The sequence below is a fragment of the Salmo salar genome, chromosome ssa05 (genome assembly GCF_905237065.1).
Source record: "Salmo salar chromosome ssa05, Ssal_v3.1, whole genome shotgun sequence".
Lineage (NCBI taxonomy): Eukaryota > Metazoa > Chordata > Actinopteri > Salmoniformes > Salmonidae > Salmo > Salmo salar.
The window spans coordinates 57,835,319-57,859,341 of record NC_059446.1 but is presented as its reverse complement, the minus strand read 5'-3'; the positions used below and the strand labels follow the sequence as shown (position 1 = coordinate 57,859,341).

Genomic DNA, 24,023 nt, shown 5'->3' with positions numbered 1-24,023 from the left:
ACAGACATCAGAGTTGGTGTCTGTGCTTGTGTGTGTATCTCCTCTCATCTTCAATGGATGTGTATGCGTGTCCACTGCACATAGGTACGTGTATGTATGTGTGCATGTACACGTCTATGTGTATTTATCTGCTTGTGTGTGTGCATGTATGTATTAATGTGCACGTCTTTGCCTCCTCACCTGCATGGGGTCAGTGGACATGTGCATCGTGTGCGGGGGCCGGTCGGCGTGGTGCTGCTGCTGGCCGGCCGTGCTCTCCTGTTCGTAGATGGCGTCACGCTCCGCCTGGGCCAAGCTCAGGAAGCGGCGGATCATGGACAGGTTCTCCCACAGCGTACGGTTCTCCGGGCTGGGGTCCTCCTTCCAGCGCAGAAGCTCACACAGCCAGCCCTTTACCGAAAGGAAACGACAGCGAGGTTTAGCCTAACCCTCCACTTTAACGGCTGTACTCACACAGAGAGAAACCCTACCCAGGGGCGGAGAGTACACCCATAGCTTTACATTTTAGCCCATTCCTGTAACATGCCAATATAATACAATTCCAAAGGCAGCAAAAGAACACATTCTGGGACCATTAGGTATGACAACATACACATGTATGTAGTATTCATAGCATGTAGCACAAAATGAAGGACCCATTTAACAGTTTACAGGAAACATTATACTCTAGCCCAGCAGAGGGCCATGAGAGATGGGACTGTGGGCCATAGAGGACTGTAGCTACACAATATTAATTTACACAGAGCATGTATCTGAGAAGCCCCAGTCAAAGGCAGCTTGTGTGTGTGACTGTGTGGGTGCAGCTGAGCGGTACAGTACGGTAGAGACGGAGCCCATCTATGGAGCTCTGTGATGAGGTCCTGTGACTCAGTTATACAGCACTGGATGTGGAGGGAACTCAACTGGGCCGTGTGAGGGCAGGGCAGGGGGGTGATCACCATGACAGAACTGAAGCAGAGGGTGAGAGAAAATAGTGTGAGATGAAGAGTAGAGAACGAGGGAGCCAGCGAGAGAGAGAGAGAGAAAGGAAGGAGAGAGAGAGAAAGGAAGAGAGACGGAGAGAGCGAGAGAGAGAGAGCGAGAGAAAGAGACACAGAGAGAAAGGAAGGAAGAGAAACAGACAGAAAAATAGGGAATTTTAAATGACCGTGGCTAAAAGAGAGCTGTAACGGGTGAGAAGACAGGAGGGAGGGAAGGAGGGAAAGCAGCTTCGTTGAGGGAGGGCGAGAATGTGAGTGTGTGTGAGAGAGAGAGAGAAAGAGAGAGAGAGGGAGGGGAGAGGGAGTTAAAGAGGAGCGAATGGGAGAGCGATGAAGCTGTTCAGCCGGTAGTCTGTCCTGGCAGCGTGACAGAGCAGTACTGTAATCTCCCAGCCAGTGTGCGGCAGCACCTTTCATTTCCACAGGATTACACTGCGCTGGTCACACACACACACACACACAAACACACACACACAGGGGCAGAGCCACGCCACCACACTGCATGCAAGAGATAACTCAGCATTTCTGTTGTCCCCTGTTCCAGCTCCTCCCCTAAGCCACATCAAACCCAGGAGGGTTTTGGAGAAAGCCGGGAGCAACGGAGGGAGAGAGAGAGAGAAAGAGAGAGGGGGACAGAACAAGGAAGAGATAGATAGAGAGAGAGAGAGAGAGAGAGCGAGAAAGACAGGGAGAGAGAGAGTATGAGAGAAAGAAGGACAGGGAGAAAAAGAGAGAGTGAAAGAGAGAGAGAGAGAGAGAGAGAGAGAGAGAGAGAGAGAGAGAGAGAGAGAGAGGGGTAGAAGGGACCTAAAGACTGCGTGCCCACCTTGTTGTTCTGCCACGTTTATTGTTGCCTTTTTTAATTTGCATGCAGAGGGATTTGGACCGCGTTACCACTTTGATGTCTGTTGGTTTCGGCTGATTCGGTATTGAGGAACACCCCTCTTTTCACCCCCACATGCCTCCCTGCCTCTTCTGAGCCAGAACTGAACCACACTACCAAGGCCGCGATGAAGTAATCCAACTCAAACACTCACCAAACCAGCAGGATTAAACCCAAAGTGCTAAAGGCCAACATGAACCCCATAGTAATTCTGGGAAGTCCTCACATAAATGAACTAGCTAGTTAAAAATAACTACAGTAAAAACAAGAGGTAAAGTCTTAATATGTTGTCACTATGCTATTCATATTTTGCTGAAAGCTCGTTGATAGAATGTTGTACGACTAAAGTAAAGGAAGTTTGACGCAGAGAAGTTTAACATTTACACAAAAACGGGTAAAATTATCACAAAAGTGTAGCTAATGTCAAAATGGCAGCTTCCCTCAGTCGTCCCCACACAAGTGGACAGTCAGCGTTTTCCCTGGTGGTTTAAAGAGCTGAAGTCGTGTTTGTGTTTGTCTAATTGCATTGCTTCCACAGGCCTTGGCAGAAGCACTGAGGGAAGAAAGAGAGGTGGGAGAGCTGGTCAAAGGAGGTGGCACTTGGCTCTCTTGCCAGCAAACTCAGGGGGGAAAAAACTTGGTTTCGATCAAAAAAACGGGATGTGAAAACTTCATTTGGAGTGAGGATTTCTGTCTAATAATCACAATGACAATGTGACATGGTGGAGAAATCCAAAATGGTGTTCCAGCTTACTATCATATCTATGACTTAACCATTGTTTCAACTTCTATTTGAAATTGTGCAGACTTTCAAAGCTTTAGATAGACTGTGCAGAAATGTATAAGCAGCATCAATTGGTGTAATAGTTATTAGGTTGGCTGCACAATGCATGTTGTGTTACTGTGTTGAGACAGGCACTTACAACAAGAACCAAACATCTCTGTTGCTCTGTGTACTACGTCCATATTGTTCATTTCCCCCCTAACAACACTGTTTGAATACGCTGTACTTACACTGCTCACCAATTCTGAACTACCTCGAACTCTCTCAGAGTTGGTGAAGAGCTCTCTATAAATAAAAATGTATTATTCATAATGATTAGCATGGAGAATGGAGAGGTGAGGAGAGTGACCACCCTGCCTGTTTTTTCGTCCAATCTGACCGTCAGCACACGGGCTGAGGGGGTGAAGAGGTGCAGAATGACAGAGTAATATACTCTTCAGCAGCAGGCCTCACACAGCCCAGCAGAGCTCCCATTGTTTAGCACAGTATAAATAGCAACCGGGCACTCTGACTTATTTCGCTCCCAACACAATGGTGAATTCATGCGCAAGATTCACACAACTACGCAGCGGCACACCGTACCCTGTTTGTGTGTGTCTGCGGCAGTCACAAGCTGCCAATGAGAGCATAGGCCTGCTCTGTCAGGGAACAGCCCGGTATTCACGCCCACCCCTCTTCCCTTCACCTCCCTCCCTTCTCCCTCCACAACATGGACGCACACTACTGCATCAATAAACAACACTCTGCTGTGAAACCCTGCATGGAAAAAAGAGAGATGGAGAGAGAGAGAGAAATAGAGACATGAGAGAGAGAGATAGAGAGAGGCCTACCTCCACAGTCACACGGCAGGGCCAACACCTATCTCTAATCTCATTTGGTCATTATGAGCCCCATCAGTCCACCACCGAAAAATAAGCCGGCAGATGTCCATCAACTGTGATTCTCTTTTTGTTAGGTGGTGGGGGGGGGGGATTATAACACAATCAAATTGAATATGGTGCTTTATACAATAATTGTCTACACTGAAACAAAAGCACATTTGACCTTGTAGATGCAAAACATCTGTTACAGGAGGGGGAAACCAACAAAAAAACGTGTGACAGTTGGGAGAAAAAGATTGCAATCCATTGTTGTGGCTGGACTTGTGGAACTTGTCAGAGGAGGGACTGAGAGCTGCAGAGAGCCAGCCAGACTTACATCTCTGTCCGAGAGGGAGAGAGAAATAAAAAGTAGGAGAGACAAAGCATTATTGTCTTTCCCTCCTTGAACCTGGCACAGGGCCCAGCTCCACTAGCAGACAATGCTATGCAGATAAATGCAGCTGATAACACGGTATGTTCAAACCGGTTTCTCCTCTGAGCGTCACCTTAGAGCGCATTCCCCCCACACAGTTACCAGCACTGGGTTGTAAATACGGCACCATGCCCATCTGTTGATGGGAAATACCGACCTGCTTGATGTTCAGCATGTGAGAATCTCCCGCAACAATAAGCAAAAATTGACTGTGAAAAATGGACCCAATGTTTGTGTGTGTGAGGAAATCTTAATATGCAAATAAGGCAGGTCCGAGCGCCTATTCAAATAGTCTTGGCGTGGAGGGGGGGAGGGGGGGGGGGGACAAGGGAGAAATGGGGTCGAGGCCCTCAATTGAACTCAACCATTCTTCCCCGGGGGAACTGGAGGTCTAGCTACCATGTGGCCATCCTGAAAAATCCTACACTCTTAGCATGCATTCACAGTGCTGACTAGAGTTGGGATTCCTTCTACCCGTCTCACTCATTCTGTAATAAAACAATGAGTAAAGATTTTGAAGCACTTAAAAGTAGAGTAAGTAGTACAAATACGTCAAATCAAATCAAATGGTATTTGTCACATGTGCCGAGTTTAAAAATAATAATAAAATAAAATAGTAACACAAGGAATAAAATAAAATACACAAGAATGGAGCAATATACAGGAAGTAGCAGTACCAGATCAATGTGCAGAGGTACTAGGCATTTGAGGTAGATATGTACATGAAGGCAGGGTAAAGTGCCTCGGCGTCAGGATAGATAATAATAAGAGTAAAATAAAGAACAGCAGCACCATATGATGAGTATAAAAGTGTGTGTGTGTGTAATGTGTATGTATGTGTGTTTGTGTTGTGTCGGTATGCGTGTATTTGTTATGTGTGTGCGTGTGTGTGTGTGTGTGTGTGTTTGTATTTAGTGTATGTTGAATGTGCGTGGGTTTTGTGTGGGAGTGTCAATGTAGGGTGTATATATCGTCTAGTGAGCGTGCGTAGGGTCAGAGCAAGATAGAGTCCGTGCAGATAGTTCAGATACCACTCATTGACTATTTAGCAGTCTTGCTATTTAGCAGTCTTTGGCTTGGGGGTAGAAGCTGTCTCAGAACCTGTTTGCCGGACGGTCTATGGCTTCGGTGGCTGGACTCTTTGGCAGTTTTTCAGGCCTTCCTCTGACACCCCCTGATACAGAGGTCATGGATTTCAGGGAGCTCGGACCCAGTGATGAACTGGGCTGTCCGCACCACCCTCTGTAGGGCTTAGCGGTCAAGGGCGGTGCATTTGCCATTTCAGGCGGTGATGCAGCCAGTCGGTGATCATGCCTTCCACCGTCGTATTGTCAGAAAACTTGATGATGGTGTTGGAGTCGTGCGTGGCCATGCAGTCATGGGTGAACAGGGAGTACAGGAGGGGACTAAGCACATACACCTGAGGGTCCCCCCTTTGAGGGTCAGCGTGGCAGAGGTGTTGTTGCCTACCCTCATCACCTGGGGCCGGCCCGTCAGGAAGTCCAAGATCCAGTTGGAGAGGGAGGGGTTCAGTCCCAGGGTCCCAAGCTGGGAGGGGAGAATGGTGTTGAACACTGAGCTCTAGTCTATGAACAGCATTCTCACATAGTTATTAACCTCTTGTTCAGGTGGGAGAGGGCAGCGTGAAGTGCAATTGAGATTACGTCCTCTGTGGACCTTTTGGGGGGTATGCGAATTGGAGTGGGTGTAGGGTATCTGGGATGATGGTGTTGATGTATGTCATGACTAGCCTTTCAAAGCATTTCATAACTACAGATGAGTGCGACAGGACGATCGTCATTTAGGCAGGTTCCCTTGGAGCTCTTGGGAAAAGGGACAATGGTGGTCAGCTTGAAACATGTTGGGATTACAGACTGGGACAAGGAGAGATTAAAAATATCAGTGAAGACACTTGCCAGCTGGTCTGCGCATGCTTTGAGAATGTGCCCTTGTGATTGTTAACCTGTTTAAACGTTTTTCTCACATCGGCCACGGAGAGCGAGATCACACAGTCATCCGGAAAAACAGTAACTTTCACGCAAGGCACAGTATTACATTCCTCGAAGTGAGCATAAAAGTAATTTAGTTTGTTTGGGAGTTCTGCATAGCTGGGCAACTCACGGCTGCGTTTCCTTTTACCAGTCCATTATCGTCTGCAAGCCCTGCCACACACAACGAGCGTCAGAGCTGGTGTAGTAGGATTCGATCTTTGTCCCCATGTGCAGTTGCAAACCGTAGTCTGGCTTTTTTATGGCGGTTTTGGAGCAGTGGCTTCTTCCTTGCTGAGCGGCCTTTCAGGTTATGTCGATATAGGACTCTTGTTACTGTGGATATAGATACTTTTGTACCTGTTTCCTCCAGCATCTTCACAAGGTCCTTTGCTGTTGTTCTGGGATTGATTTGTACTTTTCGCACCAAAGTACGTTCATCTCTAGGAGACAGAACGCGTCTCCTTCCTGAGCGGTATGATGGCTGCGTGGTCTCATGGTGTTTATACTTGCGTACTATTGTTTGTACAGATGAACGTGGTACCTTCAGGTGTTTGGAAATTGCTCCCAAGGATGAACCAGACTTGTGGATGTCTACAATTATTTTGCTGATTTATTTAGATTTTCCAATGATGTCAAGCAAAGAGCCACTGAGTTTGAAGGTAGGCCTTGAAATACATCCACAGGTACACCTCCAATTGACTCAAATTATGTCAATTAGCCTATCAGATGCTTCTAAAGCCATGACATCTTTTTTCTGGAATTTTCCAAGCTGTTTAAAGGCACAGTCAACTTAGAATATGTAAACTTCTGACCCACTGGAATTGTGATACAATGAGTAATAAGTGAAATGATCTGTCTGTAAACAATTGTTGGAAAAATTACTTGTGTCATGCACAAAATAGATGTCTTAACCGACTTGCCAAAACTATAGTTTGTTAACGAGACATTTGTGGAGTGGTTGAAAAATGAGTTTTAATGATTCCAACCTAAGTGTATGTAAACGTCTGACTTCAACTGTGCATGGTTTTGGTTTGGATATGTTCTTATAGTAACTGTGGGGATGACATCGTCTACAGTGCTAAAGTATTCAGACCCCTTGACTTTTTACACATTTTGTTACGTTACAGCCTTATTCTAAAATGGATTAAATAAAAAATATCCTCAGCAATCTACATAAAATACCCCATAATGACAAAGCAAATACAGGTTTTTAGAATGTTTGCAAATTTATAAAAAAAATGTAAAACAGAAATACCTTACTTACATTAGTATTCAGATCCTTTGCTATGAGACTCGAAATTGAGCTCAGGTGCATCCTATTTCCATTGATCATCCTTGAGATGTTTCTACAACTTGATTGGAGTCCACCTGTGTTCAATTCAATTAATTGGACATGATTTGGAAAGGCACACACCTGTCTATATAAGGTCTCACAGTTGAGTTGAGTGCATGTCAGAGCAAAAACCAAGCCATGAGGTCGAAGGAATTGTCCGTAGAGCTCCGAGATAAGATTGTGTCGAGGCACAGATCTGGGGAAGGGTACCAAAAAAATGCTGCAGCATTGAAGGTCCACAAGAACACCCTGGCCTCCATCATTCTTAAATGGAAGAAGTTTGGAACCACTAAGACTCTTACTAGAGCTGGCCACCCGGCCAAACTTAGCCATCTGGGGAGAAGGGCCTTGGTCAAGGAGGTGACCAAGAACCTGATATTCCCTCTGACCGAGCTCTAGAGTTCCTCTGTGGAGCTGGGAGAACCTTCCAGAAGGACAACCATCTCTGCAGCCCTCCAACAATCAGGCTTTTATGTTAGAGTGGCCAGATGGAAGCCACTCCTCAGTAATAGGCACATGACAGTCCGCTTGGAGTTTGCCAAAAGGCACCTAAAGATTCTCAGACAATGAGAAACAAGATTCTCTGGCCTGAATGCCAAGCTTCAGGACACCTGGCACCATCCCTATGGTGGTGGCAGCATCATGCTGTTGGGATGTTTTTCAGCAGCAGGGACTGGGAAACTAGTCATGATCGAGGGAAAGATGAATGGAGCAAAGTACAGAGAGATCCTTGATGAAAACCTGCTCCAGAGCTCTCCGGACCTCAGACTGGGCAAAGTTTCACCTTCCAACAGGACAATGATACTAAGCACACAGCCAAGACAATGCAGGAGTAGCTTCGGGACAAGTCTCTGAATGTCCTTGAGTGGCCCAGCCAGAGCCTGGACTTGAACCCAATCGAACATCTCTGAAGAGACCTGAAAATAGCTGTGCAGCAATGCTCGCTATACAACCTGACAGAACTTAAGAGGATCTGCAGAGAAGAATGGGAGAAACTCCCCAAATACAGGTGTGCCAAGCTTGTAGTGTCATACCCAAGAAGACTCGAGGCTGTAATCGCTGCCAAAGGTGGTTCAACAAAGTACTGAGTAAAGGGTCTGAATACTTATGTAAATGTGATATTTCAGTTTTTTGTCATTCTAGTCTATTGTGTGTAGATTGATGAGGAAAAAAAACAATTTCATCAATTTCAGAATAAGGCTGTAACATGACAACATGTGGAAAAGTCAAGGGATCTGAATACTTTCCGAAGGCACTGTATGCACTTATTGACGAAGCCCGTGACTCTTGTGGCGAACTCCTCAACGTAGGTATACAGCGATTGTTTTGCATGTTTTGCAATTGTTTTCAGGATTCACCTTAAGTCAATGGTAACACAAGTAGAGTGAACCGTGAAAGAGCTCATGGAGATGTCTATGTGCACCATTACATTATTTCCACCTGGTAGAGCTCATGTCCTGGGCTTTACTCACTGATCCTGCAGGGGATTGTTCTGCACATGGTAATACATGGTAATACTCTTGACTGTTCATAACTCAACCATCTGACTCCCTGCAATAGAACTCATTGGACTGGGGCCTGACTGTCCATGAGCATTTGTGCTATAGAATGAATCTATCAATTAACACTTTTTAGAAACAACGAATGAAAAGTGATGATTTATTTTGAAGGATTTGTACACAAAACAATCCAGTCAAATTGTGAATCCTTAGTAGGAAATATATTGCTCAACAGAATATAATGTCATCTGCAATTGTAATCCCTTATTTTGGACATTTATACCGAGTTTAACCTGTAGCTACATAAAAACATGCATTAATGTCTTGTCAAAGTGGAATTCTTTCAAATCGTTTGCCAGATTGGTTACCTAACCCCGTTGCAGGAGTGTCAACAGTAGAGTATGCATACATACCCACATCTGCTCAATCTGAAACAAACAAGGCAACCTGTTTCCCTGCATTCATTTTCAAATTGCAACATGGGAAGTCTTGACCGACACATTTCAGACCCGCAGTGGAAGATATATGATGTCAAAGACACCAGCTGGGAAACGTGATATCAGCGTTTTCTGAGTGAAAGGTCATGCCCTCTCGCATCACAATGCGCCAGTTGTCAACAATAGCAGACTGGAACATCTACATTGCACATATGCTGCGGAGTGAAAGCATGATTGTGCAGGAAACGTTCTCTTTCTCAGCATTTACTCTCAGAACAATGCCAATCGGTTCATCGTCACAGAATGCCACAGTTGCAGTATGAATTCCTATAACGGGAACACTTAGAACTGGGACAGAACGACCAGAGCAGGTCAATGAAATGTCAAAATCCTCAAATACAGAACATGACACATCTGTGCTCTGCTCTGCCAGGCTATAAAATGACAAAACAAATCACTGTGTTGTATGCCGGGTCTGTCTGTCAAACATTAGGAGGCATGTTCAGTTGACTGTGGAAAAAATCAATCAAGCTATTCCGGTTTTGATAATTATTAAACACAGAGAGAGAGAGAGAGTACAGTAAAATCTTTTCAACATTATAGTATCCCTCTGTTAACATCTTCTATGGAGTATACAACAGTAATTGAGGCAGCTACAGAAACAGGAGAACAAGTAAGAGAGTGAATGAATGAACAAAGGACCACTAACTCACAAAAGAGGAAGAGAGAAGAAGGAAGTTTCAGAGCTAAACAGCATCTGAATTAGGAACACACCAATCACCTACGAGGAGTGTGATTCCATCAATTATAAGCACTTGATTGAGATTTAATTCAAAGCTGGAGTTTAATTGCTAATATCAGAGCATAATTAAGATGATAAATCATGACTGATCTTCGTGAATTATGGATTAAAATAGCAGAAAAGCTGCAAATTGTGTATGTCAGCTAAAGCCGCATCTGTAATTGGTCTACATGTTTGCTGTCAGATGGAAGGGACTGTTACATTTGTTCAAATCTCCAAATAGGGTCTCAATGAATGACATGTATGAGATGGGAGGGACGTCTTAACCCTCTGTATGAAATGAGAACCGGTGTGGAAAGTCATAGCTATACAGTATGAGAAGTCTACTTTGTGGAATCATGTGCGTAGTAAGAGAGAGGAGAGAGACAGGGTCTGAAGAGAAACAAGTAGAAGGAGAGAGAGAGAGAAAGCGAGAGAGTGAAAGAGAACGAGAGGGAGAGATCGAGAAATAGAAAGCGGGAGCACACAAGCATTCGAATAGGTCCTAATGTCTCCCCATGCAATTCCCCTCTCTCCCTCTCTCTTACTCTCTCTCCTCCTCTCTCTCTCTCTCTCTCTCTCTCTCTCTCTCTCTCTCTCACACACACACAGACTAACACATCCCCACACTGCATCTGCTGGAGCTTGTGGCTGTAGTTAAATTGAAATATTTCCCGGCGTGTGTCAGAAGCATGCAGAATGGTAATTATGACAGATCTGATTAGGCGGGCCGAGTCGGGCGGCTCCGGGCTGCAGGTGCGACCTTGTGCATTCCTGCGTGTGTAAATAAAATTAATTACAAGCGTGGGGGCGCGCGGCGCGTGACATCGGTGCGCAAGGGGGGGACTCCCACAGGGGGCACCCTAATGGAATATTTTCCCCGAGTCTAATAATACAGTTGGTATTGACTTGAGGTAATTAGGGGGATCATTAAAGCGCTTTTCCCGGCGTATTTGCCTGCCTGATCAGATTAGCCAGAATGGGCCTCAGAACAAGCCCTGTGTGGTCTGTCAGAGGAGATAGTGGGAAAGGGCTGGAGCTGGAGCGAGGCTCTCCCCACACTGTTAGCCCAGCCTGGGAAGGAGAAGCAACGGGGGCGTGGAGGGTGAGAGCAGCCTCAGACTTGGGACAGCGGAGGGCAAATGTCGGGGAGTGGAATGTGGGGATGGAGGTAGGTACAGTAGGTGTGGTGGAGGGGGGCAAAAGGGCAGAGTGGAGGAGAGAAAGAGGGTGTGAGTGTGTGAATGAGAGAGAGAGAAATAGACAGTAGAGTAGTACAGTAGAAAGGTATGTGCATGATCAGTGGGGTGGGGGGGTGGGGGGGGGTGGTTGATGAAATGAGAGGCAGTGGGTTAGATGCTGGTGGGGATTATTCTGTCCATTAAACAATAAGAAAAATGCTAATTTTAGAGGGAACAGGAGGAACTGCCTTTTGCGAGATAATTCATACACTAAATTAATTATTCAGACATCTGGGCCTCCGGTTCCAAAAATTGTCTCTTTAATATTATAGAGGATCTGCCACCGTTTCCCCGACAACCTAATAACCAAGCAACCGGATAAATAAATAAATTAATTAATAAACATTCATGGCCTTTCTTTCCCTTTTGGTGATGCTCTCTCGTTTCTAATCTGCATCAGCTTCGCAGGGAGACAATCCGGAGTCTGTAAACAAACAATGGAGATATTATGTTGGCCGTTACACCACAGAAACAGAAGTGAAACTTTGGGAGGTGATTTATAACTTCACTCTGGATCAGCCCTATAACGGCACCCCAGTCATTTTATCCATGAAGGCAAAGCACTCAAGTTATTAAAACCCTCACATTTTTTATCTCTAGGTTCATGACTCATGGTGTAGGTGGTCATGCCCAGTTTCTCCCTAGGCTCTTCCTGCTTCAGAAGATCAGATATTGTTCAATTCTGTCAAAGCAGTGAGTCTACATTCCAAATGTCATCTCCTGTAACATCTACCCCTTAGACTAAGCAGAGAGAGGAACCCAGGAGGGCTCCATGAACTGAGTATTAAGGAGGTGGTTGGGCCATATGAGTGGGATGGATGTACAGCGTTCAAGCTGTCCCAGTCAAAAACAACAACACAGATTCCACTAACCCAGGATATGAATCATTTCAGAAATTATAGGCAGGGGGGGGTTCTTGTGGACCTTCAGTAATTCCACCACCCTCCTCCTCCCCTCTGTCTCTCTCCCTCTCTCCACCTTTCCACTCCAGACCAGCGAGGCACTCAGTGTCCCTCCCCCCACCCCCTAGAGAGCTGCGTGCCAGGCGGGCGCAGGGTGACAGATGGCACACACCAGCCCCCCCCCCTGCCATCCCTGCACCAACCCCCCCCTGGTGGCGCAGTGGCGGACCAGATCAGTGCCATTCTGTCTCATTAGAGCCTGGCTAATTAGCGTAGCCTCTTCCAGGGGAGAGAGAGAGAACGAGGGACAGAGAGAGAGAGAGAGGGAGAGAGAGAGAGAACGAGGGACAGAGAGAGAGAGAGAGAGAGAGAGAGAGAGAGAGAGAGAGAGAGAGAGAGAGAGAGAGAGAGAGAGAGAGAGAGAGAGAGAGAGAGAGAGAGAGAGAGAGAGAGAGAGAGAGAGAGAGAGAGAGAGAGAGAGAGAGAGAGAGAGAGAGAGAGAGAGAGAGAGGGAGAGAGAGGTAGGCACTTGGTGGTGGCGTTTCTTTTTTGTATTCCACTGGTCACTCTGTGTGTGTGTTGGGGGGTATGAGAGCTAGCCCTGTGGCGCAGGGGCTCCCGGATCGCTTTTTGTGTGACAGCAGGGACTCTGATACAGACAATCACAGCTCCCTCTCAGGATGTGTGTCAGGCAGTTTAGACACCAAAGCCATGTTAGGGGCTCCCCACGACTAGCCTCCCACCGCTAGCCACCCATCGCTAGCTTCCGCTCCTTTAGCAGCCAACAACATACAGCTAGCTAAGCACCCTCTCTGTTAGCCTAGCCAATATGGATAGCCTCCATTTCACTAGCTAAAACAGATAGCTAGCTAGCTACCACCTCTACCGGTGCAGCTTTGTTAGCACTGACAAGGGCTTTCATCAAAATCTAGCATCCATCATTTCGAACGCTATCACTAAAGGGGCGTCTCCTAATGCTAGCTGCGGATTCTGGAGGCATTGTCTCCTGTGGCTGGCTTCAAACCAATAGGCTACATCATCAACAAAGGCTACCTCAATACTATAGTTACCCTCTAACAACCTTCTCAAACTAGTGTACAGTACATCTCCCACAGCTGAATGTTGGCTCAACTTTGAATTTGATAAGAACGAAATTTGACAAAAAATGAACTATGAAGGGTTATTGGATTCTATCTTAATGTAATGTATAGCTGTACAAACAAGTCAAAATGGGCTGTAGTCTCAAGGTATACTGTAGGCTGCATGACTGAATTTGATGTCAACCAGCAGCGGAATGGAGATTTTCAATTGTACTTACTCACTGCACCCAAAATGTTGAGGTTAAAAAGATGATTGAAATGCTACTGTGAATATGAGAGAGAAACCGACCAGTTAAAGGCTGGCAGAAAGAGAGGTCTGCTGTGGTTACAAGCCCTGAGAGGGGACGGGATGGCTGTGTTCCAAACCCCATCCCCCACGCAACACACCCATGCACACAACACACACACACACACACTGGAGTGTAAGCCAATCTCTAAACTCCTGCTTAGAGCTCTCACACTCAGGGGACCACCACTGCTCCCATCCTCTCCCACTCCACAGCCCCCTGCTCCCCTTCTCAGATCTCCTCCCCTCTTCTCCCCGCTCCTCCTTTCCCCTCCTCTCCTCGCTCTATCTATCTTTCACAGGGGCAGGGCTAGACGAGGCAAACGCACACATAGGCACACACAATAGCTGCCTGAGCCAAGCTCTCCTGTCCTCCAACCCCCCAACATTCGCCAGCTCTTCCAGGGTGGTGGGCTGCATACATGTGAGCCTGCGACCACCGAGAATTCCTGCACTGTGCCGGGATGGCAGTGGGGGCACGGCACACCAATCAGACATGCATGTGCCAGCCTCCATATCGAGACTGAGCCTCCCCCGTCCCCAAACCCCCGTTCCTCCTGCCAGTCTGCACCCCCATGGATGGACCCATCCCCCAACACCATCCACCACCACCAGCTCCTCACTCCCTCACCCTCCAACCCCAGCACCAGCAGCCCCCACTGTGCTAAAGTGCAGAGCCTGGGCCTGGGTCTCTGGTTCTGAGTCTGGGCCTGGTGCAGAGTGGAGCCGCCACTGCCCCTGGTGGTGATGTGGGCCAGGAGGGGCACCAGCTGCCCGGGGAGCGCCCATTACGAGATGGAGCCAGAGATAAGTGCTCTCCCAGGCCCCCTTTCACAGGCATAATTAGCACACTTCTTATCTGCTGCTCAATTCACATTCACACCCTCCGCCTCCATCACCATGAATGGTGGAGCAGGGAGACAGGGAGGAGAGAGGGAAGAGAGAGAAGATAGAGAGAGGGAAGAGAGCGAGAGAGAGAGAGAGAGAGAGAGAGAGAGAGTGAGAAAGAGGGAGAGAAAGAGAGGGGGGAGGGAGGGAGGAAACAGTGGAAACCTGTTCACTCACAAACGATCATCTGAGAAGAGATATTTTTTCTCCCCCTCTTCTCTCTTCTCTTCCAAAAAGTCTTTGAACTCCTGAACAAAAACAATGGTTTGTGCATCAAACTGCAATTTGGTAAAACAAAGATATCTGGCCCTATAATCATGCCAATCAGCGAAAAAAATATAAAAAAATCCACAGATCATTCCAGATAATTTGGCCACTGTTTAATCTATTTTCTTTTTCTTCATCAAGTAACAATTGTGGAAACATTTTCAACTGTGCTCCACCAATATATCAAACCTTTAATAATAACGGCTTGCTCCGCATTTCTTTAATTAGTTTTAATAAAAGTTAAACTGATGGTAATTCTGCTCACACAAACCGGTATTCAACGAGTGGGTTGTTCCCTGGGCGAGATAACAGGCTCCGCTTTAGCTGAGAGTCATTCAGAGCACAGCTAATATAAACAGGTTTGTTTTGTGTTGAAACACTGTCTGCTGTTCGCTAAACCCACAATAAAGGAGACATGTCATTATGGCGATAAATCACCAGTCGGAGGAGAGAGGAGAGTTGCACAATGTGGCGCTTCAGTTTTTGAACCCCCTAACTGGTGAATGTCTCCAGATCTGGTTTTATATCGTGTTTTATTGTTTTGTTTTCTAATGTTTCATCAACCACACTGGAAAGGAGCCAAAATGTCTCCACGACAAGTTCAGGCATGAAATGAAAATATTAGCTCTAAATATTGATGTGTGCATTATATTTCAAGCTGTAAAATCCACAGAACTGTAACTAATAGTTTAATAACATACGTTCCCAGTAATATAGCCAGAGACATTCTTTTCTTCAACATTTTCTTAAAATTTTTTGTGCCAATTTCTCCCAAAATGATACCAGTTTCTTTGCTAACCCTCTTCTACTGCGTGGCAAAGCGGAAAATAATACTTATTGCGTGTGGTGTTGTTCTGCAGGTCTGTGTGTCTGTATCAAATAGTGCCTTTAGTGGTCTGTGGCCTAGAACTGTATGTTGTGTGTACAAAAACGGCAACCAGAGTCTAAGTCAACGTTTGGGTCTGTACCTGACTCTTGGAGGCGGCCACCTTGGCAAACAGAGCCTGGGACACCTTGGCTCTCTTCATCTCCTGCTGGATCTCGTCATAGATGGAGGAGTTGATGTTGAGGATGCAGCTCTCTGTCTTGCCGTTCCACTCGCTGGGGAGCGGAGAGGCCTTCACCTGGGCAGGGTAAGGAGTGTCAGCAAAAGGGTTGGAAAACAAGGTGATGCTGCCGTGTTTTCTGGATTCGGGGATCTGTCCAGATAGGTAAACGAAGGAAAGAGAACTAGGTTTAAAACATGGGAGACAATTTCACATTAAATGGTTTCATACATTTCATCATTTGTCTAATTAACTTCACTTAACAAATATAAGATAACATATTGGTAACGCTTTATAATAACTTTGACGAATAAGCATTAATAAACAATTGATGAACTATTAATAAATACATTTTTATTAATTGAATTACTTATTAAAATGTGTTTCTACTAAAATTCTAAATTCTAAAACTGTTATGAGCAAATCATGCTACAATATACATAAAATGCCATAACATACATTATTACGATAACCATTAATAACAATGTTATTGATACAGTACAGTAACGGTGAAAGTGTTACAAAGAGATGGTTCATTGTTGTGTTTGCTTACAGGAGAGATGCCCACAGGGATTCTGGGGTTCCAGTCCTCAGGTCTGACGTTGTTACAGTCTTCTCTCCTGGGCTGCTGGGGCAACAGAGACATGTTTGTTTAGTCCCACCCTCAGAAAGGGGATTTAACAACACACGAACACACATTAGCACAGACAAACGCGCACGCACACGCACACACACACAAACGCAACAAAAACTGGTTAAGCCGTATCAACACAAAGGTAGTATACTTCATGTGCAATGACAACTTTAGTACACTGCAGTCTCATTGATGAAGCTAAACTGATCAGAAATCAAAGTGCAGAGAGATACATGGAATTGAATCAACATCATTCTGGAGGAAACCATTTTAAAACTTGTGTGAATACTGCATTTTTTTAATATTTTTTTTTTTTTTACGTGTAGGCAATAATTAAATTACTCAAGTATTAATCTTATCAGTTACAAACTTGCCCGAAACAATCTGTAAAAATCACAAATAAATGTTTAATGTATATGTCTAGACACCTAACGGGCGAGCCGTTATGAAAAGATAATGGACCCCAAATTTGTGGTAAACCGGAATGTTTTAAGATTCCTGGGCATCTTTTTAACTGTTTATGACTCAGTAGGCGAGGGGTGTCAGTGTGTGTACTGACTACCAACAATTTCCTCAGTAGCTCTAATTCTTAAGCCTGGGACATGCAGAGACTGGTGAGGGCACTGAAGCCACCCATGGGCACACATGAGAAACATACCTCCGCATAATTTTTTAGGAGGCCTATAAAAGCCTCCCTGTCTGCTCAATTGCTACCCTGACTGATTTATGTGGCTAAATCTCCCAACGCATTACTTTATACTTTATAGGAGCTGTCAGTGGGAGTCTGGCATATGTCCAGGCCAAGGCATACTATGATACAGTAGGACTCAGTCATAGGTGAAGGGAAGAATAGAAAAATGCATATTAGGGCTAATGATCATATGCTTCTATGTTTCATGTTCAGCAAGAAGTAAATAACTGTATAGTAAATGGTGGGAATTTAGAAGTGGCCTATCGAGAATAAGCTGGTTCTAATGACGCGAAAAGGTCTGTGTGTCCTGTACTGCCCCATAAAATGATGCATTTAGTATACAAGCCCACCTCTATTACTATAAAAACTGAAATCCCAGCCCTGGAATTTGACTAACACAATTATTCAATCGAGAAAGGTGTGTGCACCTCCTGATCCACACGTTTGAAATGGACGACACTGAAGTAAAAGAATTAGGGCCTGAACAGAGGTACGTCTGATAGCAGAAACATGGTCGAGTCTGGTCAATGTGTCGTTGTACGAGGGACAGCTCTCTCTCGCTCACTCTCTCGCTTTCTCTCTCTCTCACTCTGTCTCCCTCTCTGTGTCTGTCTCTCTCTCTTCCTCTCTCTATTGGCTCTCTCTCCCTTTTTCCATGTCCAGCTTTCACAGCCAACTGACTGTTGAGGAAGACCTGTGAACTGCAAAGTGGCCTTTTCCTAGTTTAAAACCACTGGTTCAGAGTATGATTCTTCCCTTTACTTCCAGTTTTGTAAGGACGGCCACTGCGATCTGGCCATGCAGTCGAAGGGGCCTCCCTGTTTGGCCAATGGGTGGCACAGGGACATTCTCTCTCTCCCAAATAAAAGGCAGTCTTCAGTCCGAGGCTGAACAGAGCAGGCCTTTGTCTGGCCCTCTCCACCCCAGACACACTCGACCGCACTCAAAATGTGCTTAAGTGGAAAAGTTGCCACATACCTGTCCAATAAAGGACTTTGATTGTGGGAGAGACAGTGGAGAGCTGGTGGTCAGGCAGTTGAATGAGGAACTGACTGACTGAGAGACTGGGGGAGATTCGCTCCTCCACAGAACTTGTCATCGTTGAGTTGCTTCCTATTTTAAGAGTGGGGTGGGTAGCGGCACTTGCTGTACAATTTAAGGTCAAAATAAATGTGTTTGTGTGTGTGTGTGTGTGTGTGTGTGTGTGTGTGTGTGTGTGTGTGTGTGTGTGTGTGTGTGTGTGTGTGTGCACGCTGCTCTGTCTGTGTGCATGCTTGCCTGTTCGTTCCATACCTGCACTGGCCGGGTGGGCGGGGTGCTGATGAGTGGCGCAGGCCCCATGGCCGAGGCAGCCGTCAGGCTCCTTTCCCTCTCGTCCTGGTAGATACGGTCTCGCTCGGCCTCGGGCAGCTGCAGGAAGTTCTGCATGGCCCGCAGGTTGACCAGCAGAGACTGGCTGGCCGTCTTAGGATCCTCCTCTTTACGCAGGATCTCAGACAACAGGCCCTGGGAGGAAGAGTGGGAGAGGGAGGGAGAGAGAGAGAGGGAGGGAGAGAGAGATGCCCTATTTGTAAGCCCTGAGAAGACTCATACATTGACATCACTACAGGAACTTCATGTCCGTTGTGAACATTCTATTTCTACTCGTAAACTCTCCCAGACCCAGAGGATGATGTAACTATTACAGCACATCGACTCAGTGAGCATCAGTGTAGCAATCAGTGTATCCGCTGTTCCTTTTCAATAGCTATGAATCCTGTCATTACGGGAATCACTGTACTATCAGGACTGTGTGATCGAGGCTTTTCATCCGCCGTTGGACACACACTGAGTGATCCATTTTTAGCTTCTCTTCTTCAATAGGTGTGTGATTTGGAAATAAACAAAATGATTTTGTAATCAACAACTTGACGTCAGTTCTGTTGATAGTTAGACCAACTACCGGAGATAGAACTAGTGGCTCCGCTGTTTAACTAATGGTATGGTTGTTTAGGAAAACACACTGTGCTTGCGACTTAATGAAACACTGAAGGACATTGGAATAGATGAACGGAGCCAAGAATGTATAACTAGATACAGGTATCAACTCTGAACGGGGAGACAAGCTTTCATACTGACATTGAGTGCATGTCACGGGTATCCTGAAGATTGTGCGAGAATATGTGTGTGTGTGTGTGCGCGTGTGTGTGTGTTATGTGTTTGCGTATACGCGTGTGTGTGTGTGTGTGTGTGTGTGTGTGTGTGTGTGTGTGTGTGTGTGTGTGTGTGTGTGTGTGTGTGCAATTGTGTTTGTGTATGCTTGCATGTTTATTACGCCCGGCCATGTCCCCAGTCATTCGGCCGCTTCTACAAAAAAGGGACGGCGAGCCCCGGTGCGTCCGCCCCGCCCACCCGCCCCGCCCGCCCGCCCCGCGTCGACACCACACGCAGCCTTATTAACACCCTCGGCAGAAACAGGAAGAGAAAAACATTAACACACAATAAATAATACAAGAGGAGGCTCTCAAAAGGCACATTCCTATTTCTTCATACCGGCGAGATAAGGCTGAAAGGAGAGAGGCTTGTCAATATGCACAAAAACACCACTGTCTGCTTGCTATCCACTGAACTGTTTTTGTGGAGAGAGCGTCGGTACGCACTGATTCCAATAGATTCTTATCAAGAGGTTTCGCACACAACTTCAAAGTGGCGGAGGAGTAATGAGGTTTGCTGCCACCTCCCCCCAAAAATATGCAGAACATCTTAAGACATTATCTCTGTCAGGACCCTGCTGCGCTGCCTGCCTGTAGAGTGAAATCACATGTTTTAGCAGAGGGAGCGCAAGCCGTGACCGCGCCTGGTGCTCTGACGTTGCGGCTTGCCAGGTGTACTATAGCTTTTCAGTTGTTGTTGTTGTGGTGCTAGGTTGTTGTAAGCGGTTATAAGATGAACTGTTTGTCGACAAGAATGCAGAGTTTGACTTTGCGCCACTACAACTCAAAACAATTCTGTCCTTGTGACAGATGTGTCGGAGTGCTTTGGGGAAAGGCAAGAGTTGAGTATTTTTTAATTTCCAGTCCTATTAGCACATCATTCTATCTTGAGATGTTGCGATCTTTCCCCAAATCTCCTATTGGCATCAAAAGTCAGTGTTAAATTCTGCCCCTCCTCACCTGGGTCCTGTTGAAAGCCACGCGGGCGAACACGGCTTGGGAGATGCCGGCCCTCTTCAGCTCGTCCCTCACCCACTGGTATATCTCCATGGACACCTCGGTGTTGCTGGCTACCTGGGGCTCCAGGGGCTTGGTCAGGGCGTTTCGGTTGACCGGCGGGTGGTTGAGGTACTGCTGCGACAGCGACTGCTGTGCCAGGAGCCGGTTGACGGCATACTGCTGGTTGAGAATCTGGGCCATGACCAGCTGCTGGTTCACCAGCTGGGGGCTAATGGGGGTGGACACCAGGCCTGGGTGATGCAGGCCAGGGGGGAGCTGAGCCGGGCGGCCAGGGGTCTGGCCCCCACTGTGGGACGGAGGGGGCAGGGGGGGCACCGGGGAGGAGGGGGGCTGCTCGGCCGTGCTGCCCGGGATGGGCTGCTGGGAGAAGGTCAGATGGTTGTGGTTGTGGTTGTGGTTGGGGCCCGGAGGGGAGTGGTCAGACAGGCCGTCCATGTCTGCTAGAGGAGGGGAAAGAGAGGGGAGGGAGGGGGAGAGGAGAGGAGAGAGAGGGTCAATTTAAACACTTTGAATACTGGCTGAAGAGTACAGCAGAAAATGCCCAGACAGAATGCACCAATGCACACTGTCCAACCCACTCAGATGAGTAAAACAGACTTTGAAATTGAAAACAGTGCATCAGGCCAAATCTCTGAGCAACAAAACTTTACAGTCTCTGAACAAACCTGTGTCTCTGTGACAAGACATAGCTGTTCAGACACTTGCCTGTCTAAAAAGCCCCACCCTAGATTCAGGCCCCAGATAAAGGGCCTCAGTGTGCGACCTGCAGACAGCCCCCAGAGCCTTGGCAGCTCCCGGAATTAGTTGATAAAGTTAGTTTATATGGCCCAATCATGTGAGTAATAAAAACAAGTGTGTGTGTGTGTGTGTATGTATGTTTGTGTGTGTGTATGTCTGCGCATACTGGGAAACAGATAATCCCTGAATCGCTCTTTATGTACCTAATTCTAAAACAAGGTATGGAAGCTAGCCAATATGATATTTTTGGGGACGGCCTAAATATAACCCCAGGGATGGGACAGAGAGAGAGAGAGAGAGAGAGAGAGAGAGAGAGAGAGAGAGAGAGAGAGAGAGAGAGAGAGAGAGAGAGAGAGAGAGAGAGAGAGAGAGAGAGAGAGAGGGAGAGGATCTCTACTGTGTAAGGAGCATCCTAGACATGACCTCTTCCTCGGGCCTAAGGAAAAATGAATGTACTATTTATGGTGTCTCTCATTTTGGGAATATTTAAGTCCATAATGGCAGCTTGTGAGTATTTTTGAGCTCTGTCTAAATTACACGTCTGTGGATGAAAATAATAATTTAAAAAATCTAAGAGGATATCAAAGTGACTATGAGTAAATGTGAGGTTTCGTCAGACTGGATCTGCTTGAATCTGCTGAGGTTTTCTATCTAAAGAATTCATATAGATTGAATCATTTACATGCACTGAACAGAATAGTAGCTCTTAAATTAGCCATACCATTTACACTTAGATGTGTGCAACTGCCAGCATGGGGCCAAAAAATCATATTCAATCATAGAAATCATATTTCAGAGAAGCACAAATTGGTGTTAGGAGGAGAAAATCTTCCACAAACTCAATATTTCAGCGAGAGATAAAAGATTGAGTGCCTGGAAGAGTTCCAAAAATCCACACAATAATCACAAGTATAGCAGCATGTTTTCTTAACTGTCAGGAAACACAACAACCGGCCAAAACTGTTCTTTTCAGTATTTGTCAAAACAAATTATTAAGGAAAAAAAGGGGGTAATAATTACATCTCTCCCCTAATCCTCGGCATTCCCTGGCTGTGATGCTTCGCTCTTGTCTCTCTACTCTGTGCTCACACACATTGCTGGGGGGCATGCTCACAAATACACACACACACACACACACACACACACACACACACACACACACACACACACACACACACACACACACACACACACACACACACACACACACACACACACACACACACACACACACACACACACACAAACATACAAACATACACACACATACTGAACGCACACACACACACACACACAGCATTTCCATGAAAAAACAAAATAAAAAGGGGTGGCAGAAAAGCACGGCAGGCCCTGGAGAAAAGGCAGCCACAGACGCGGGAGTCCTTGTGTGGAATCCAGCCACAAAAGAGTCCCGGATTAAACACACAATGGGAATGGGATGTGGGTTGAGAGAGGGATGGAGAGAGAGAGAGGGAGGGGAAGAGAGAGAAAGAGAGCGAGGGAGAGAGAACGAGAGAGAGAGAGAGAGAGAGAGAGAGAGAGAGAGAGAAAGAAAGGGGGGGTCCAAACCCCATGGAACTCTTTCTCCTGCTGGATAGGGGGTCTGCCCTGAACTGCTATCACACTTCAACAGAGTAGAGACCACTTTGCCGGGTCCCATAGAGGCAGCTCTGACAGCAGAGACTGTCGACCAGGGCCCTTCAATGTGTTTAACCAGACGCATTTTCAATTACAGACAGTGTCTCGATGTAAGGCAATATAACTACACTGCCCATGGTGGTAGACTAAGTAAGTGTATGTTTATGAAACTACAGCGGCACTGAAGCACAAAGGAGAGGCTAACATGCTCCCTTTCAACAGTGCCCTCTATGCCATCGCTGCCACTCAACGGGCACGCATAGTAGGCATCCTTTCATGAATATTAAGGTTGAGAGTGTCGCCGCGGGCGACAAACAGCCACCTGAGGGGTGCCAGCTTTCGCAGGGACTGGGCAGGGACACAGTGCAGTGTGTGTGCCCACAGACGGTGTGTGTGTGGCCACGTGACGTACCTAGTGTGTTGGCACGGGGGCTGTCGTGGAGGACACACGTCCCCAGGTAGCCCTCCAGCTGCGAGGGTTGGCGCATGCCTGCACAGACGTGTGGGCAACACCGCAAACACACACACACACACATAGAGAGGACAAGACACACAGTGCACAGGTGAAGAGAGAGAAAGAGAGGGTTAACACCCCATACAATCTACATGATACATGACCAGGGGAAGAAAGGGTTAATGTGGACATAAGGGATGCCACAGCGTTGATACCTACTATGCTTCACCTCATATCCCATGTACACATTAAATATCACATTCTAAATACACACAGGACTTGTCTAAATGTGTAGTTTCAACATCGCTGCTACTTGAGATCCTACATTCTTTATGTACTCTTCCATAAACCATAAAGAATGTTAGGTAAAATGTGTGTGTACACAAGAGGATGGGTAAGGGGCCAGTGGTGTTATGTGTTCATGTTGTGGTGTTATGTATCCAGACAAATGGAGTATGATATGATCAGAACAGTGTTCACAGGAAAAACCATGAAAACATTCTGGTCTTATATCTTGACCAGTGAATATTCCTCAGGAGGAAGGGGAGGACCACACTACTCAGTGAATTTCATAAAAATGTAAATAGTGAAACATTTAAAAACTTAATAGATTAACATCACCAAATAACGGATTAAAATACACTGTTTTGTAATGAAGGTTTACAGCAGCCTCAACAGCACTCTGTAGGGTAGCACCATGGTGTAGTCGGAGGACAGCTAGCTTCCGTCTTCCTCTGGGTACATTGACTTCAATACAAAACTAAGGAGGCTCATGGTTCTCATCCCCTTCCATAGACTTACACAGTAATTATGACGACTTCCGGAGAATGTACCTATCAGAGCTCTTGCAGCATTAACTGACATGTTGTCCACCTAATCAAAGGATCAGAGATTGAATCTAGTACTGAAGCATAAGCCACAGCTCACTAGCAGTGTAGTGCATAA

The 24,023-nt window shown here is 46.3% G+C and overlaps 1 protein-coding gene across 12 annotated transcripts in view; it reads right to left on the bottom strand.

Moving 5' to 3' along the window:
* The window catches only part of satb1b (SATB homeobox 1b), a 53,927-nt gene that overhangs the window by 3,677 nt on the left and 26,227 nt on the right, over window positions 1–24,023 (bottom strand). For 4 of the 12 annotated variants that reach the window (XM_014200725.2, XM_014200718.2, XM_014200726.2 and 1 more), the window contains exons 7-12: window positions 23,037–23,114; window positions 20,189–20,688; window positions 18,315–18,542; window positions 16,265–16,339; window positions 15,634–15,864; window positions 181–390 (exon numbers count right to left, since the gene is read on the bottom strand). In XM_014200725.2, coding sequence (XP_014056200.1) covers window positions 181–390; window positions 15,634–15,864; window positions 16,265–16,339; window positions 18,315–18,542; window positions 20,189–20,688; window positions 23,037–23,114 — 1,322 coding nt within the window. The remainder of the gene's footprint in view (window positions 1–180; window positions 391–15,633; window positions 15,865–16,264; window positions 16,340–18,314; window positions 18,543–20,188; window positions 20,689–23,036; window positions 23,115–24,023) is intronic. The other 8 variants (XM_014200728.2, XM_014200727.2, XM_045718419.1 and 5 more) reach the window with 5 other exon arrangements.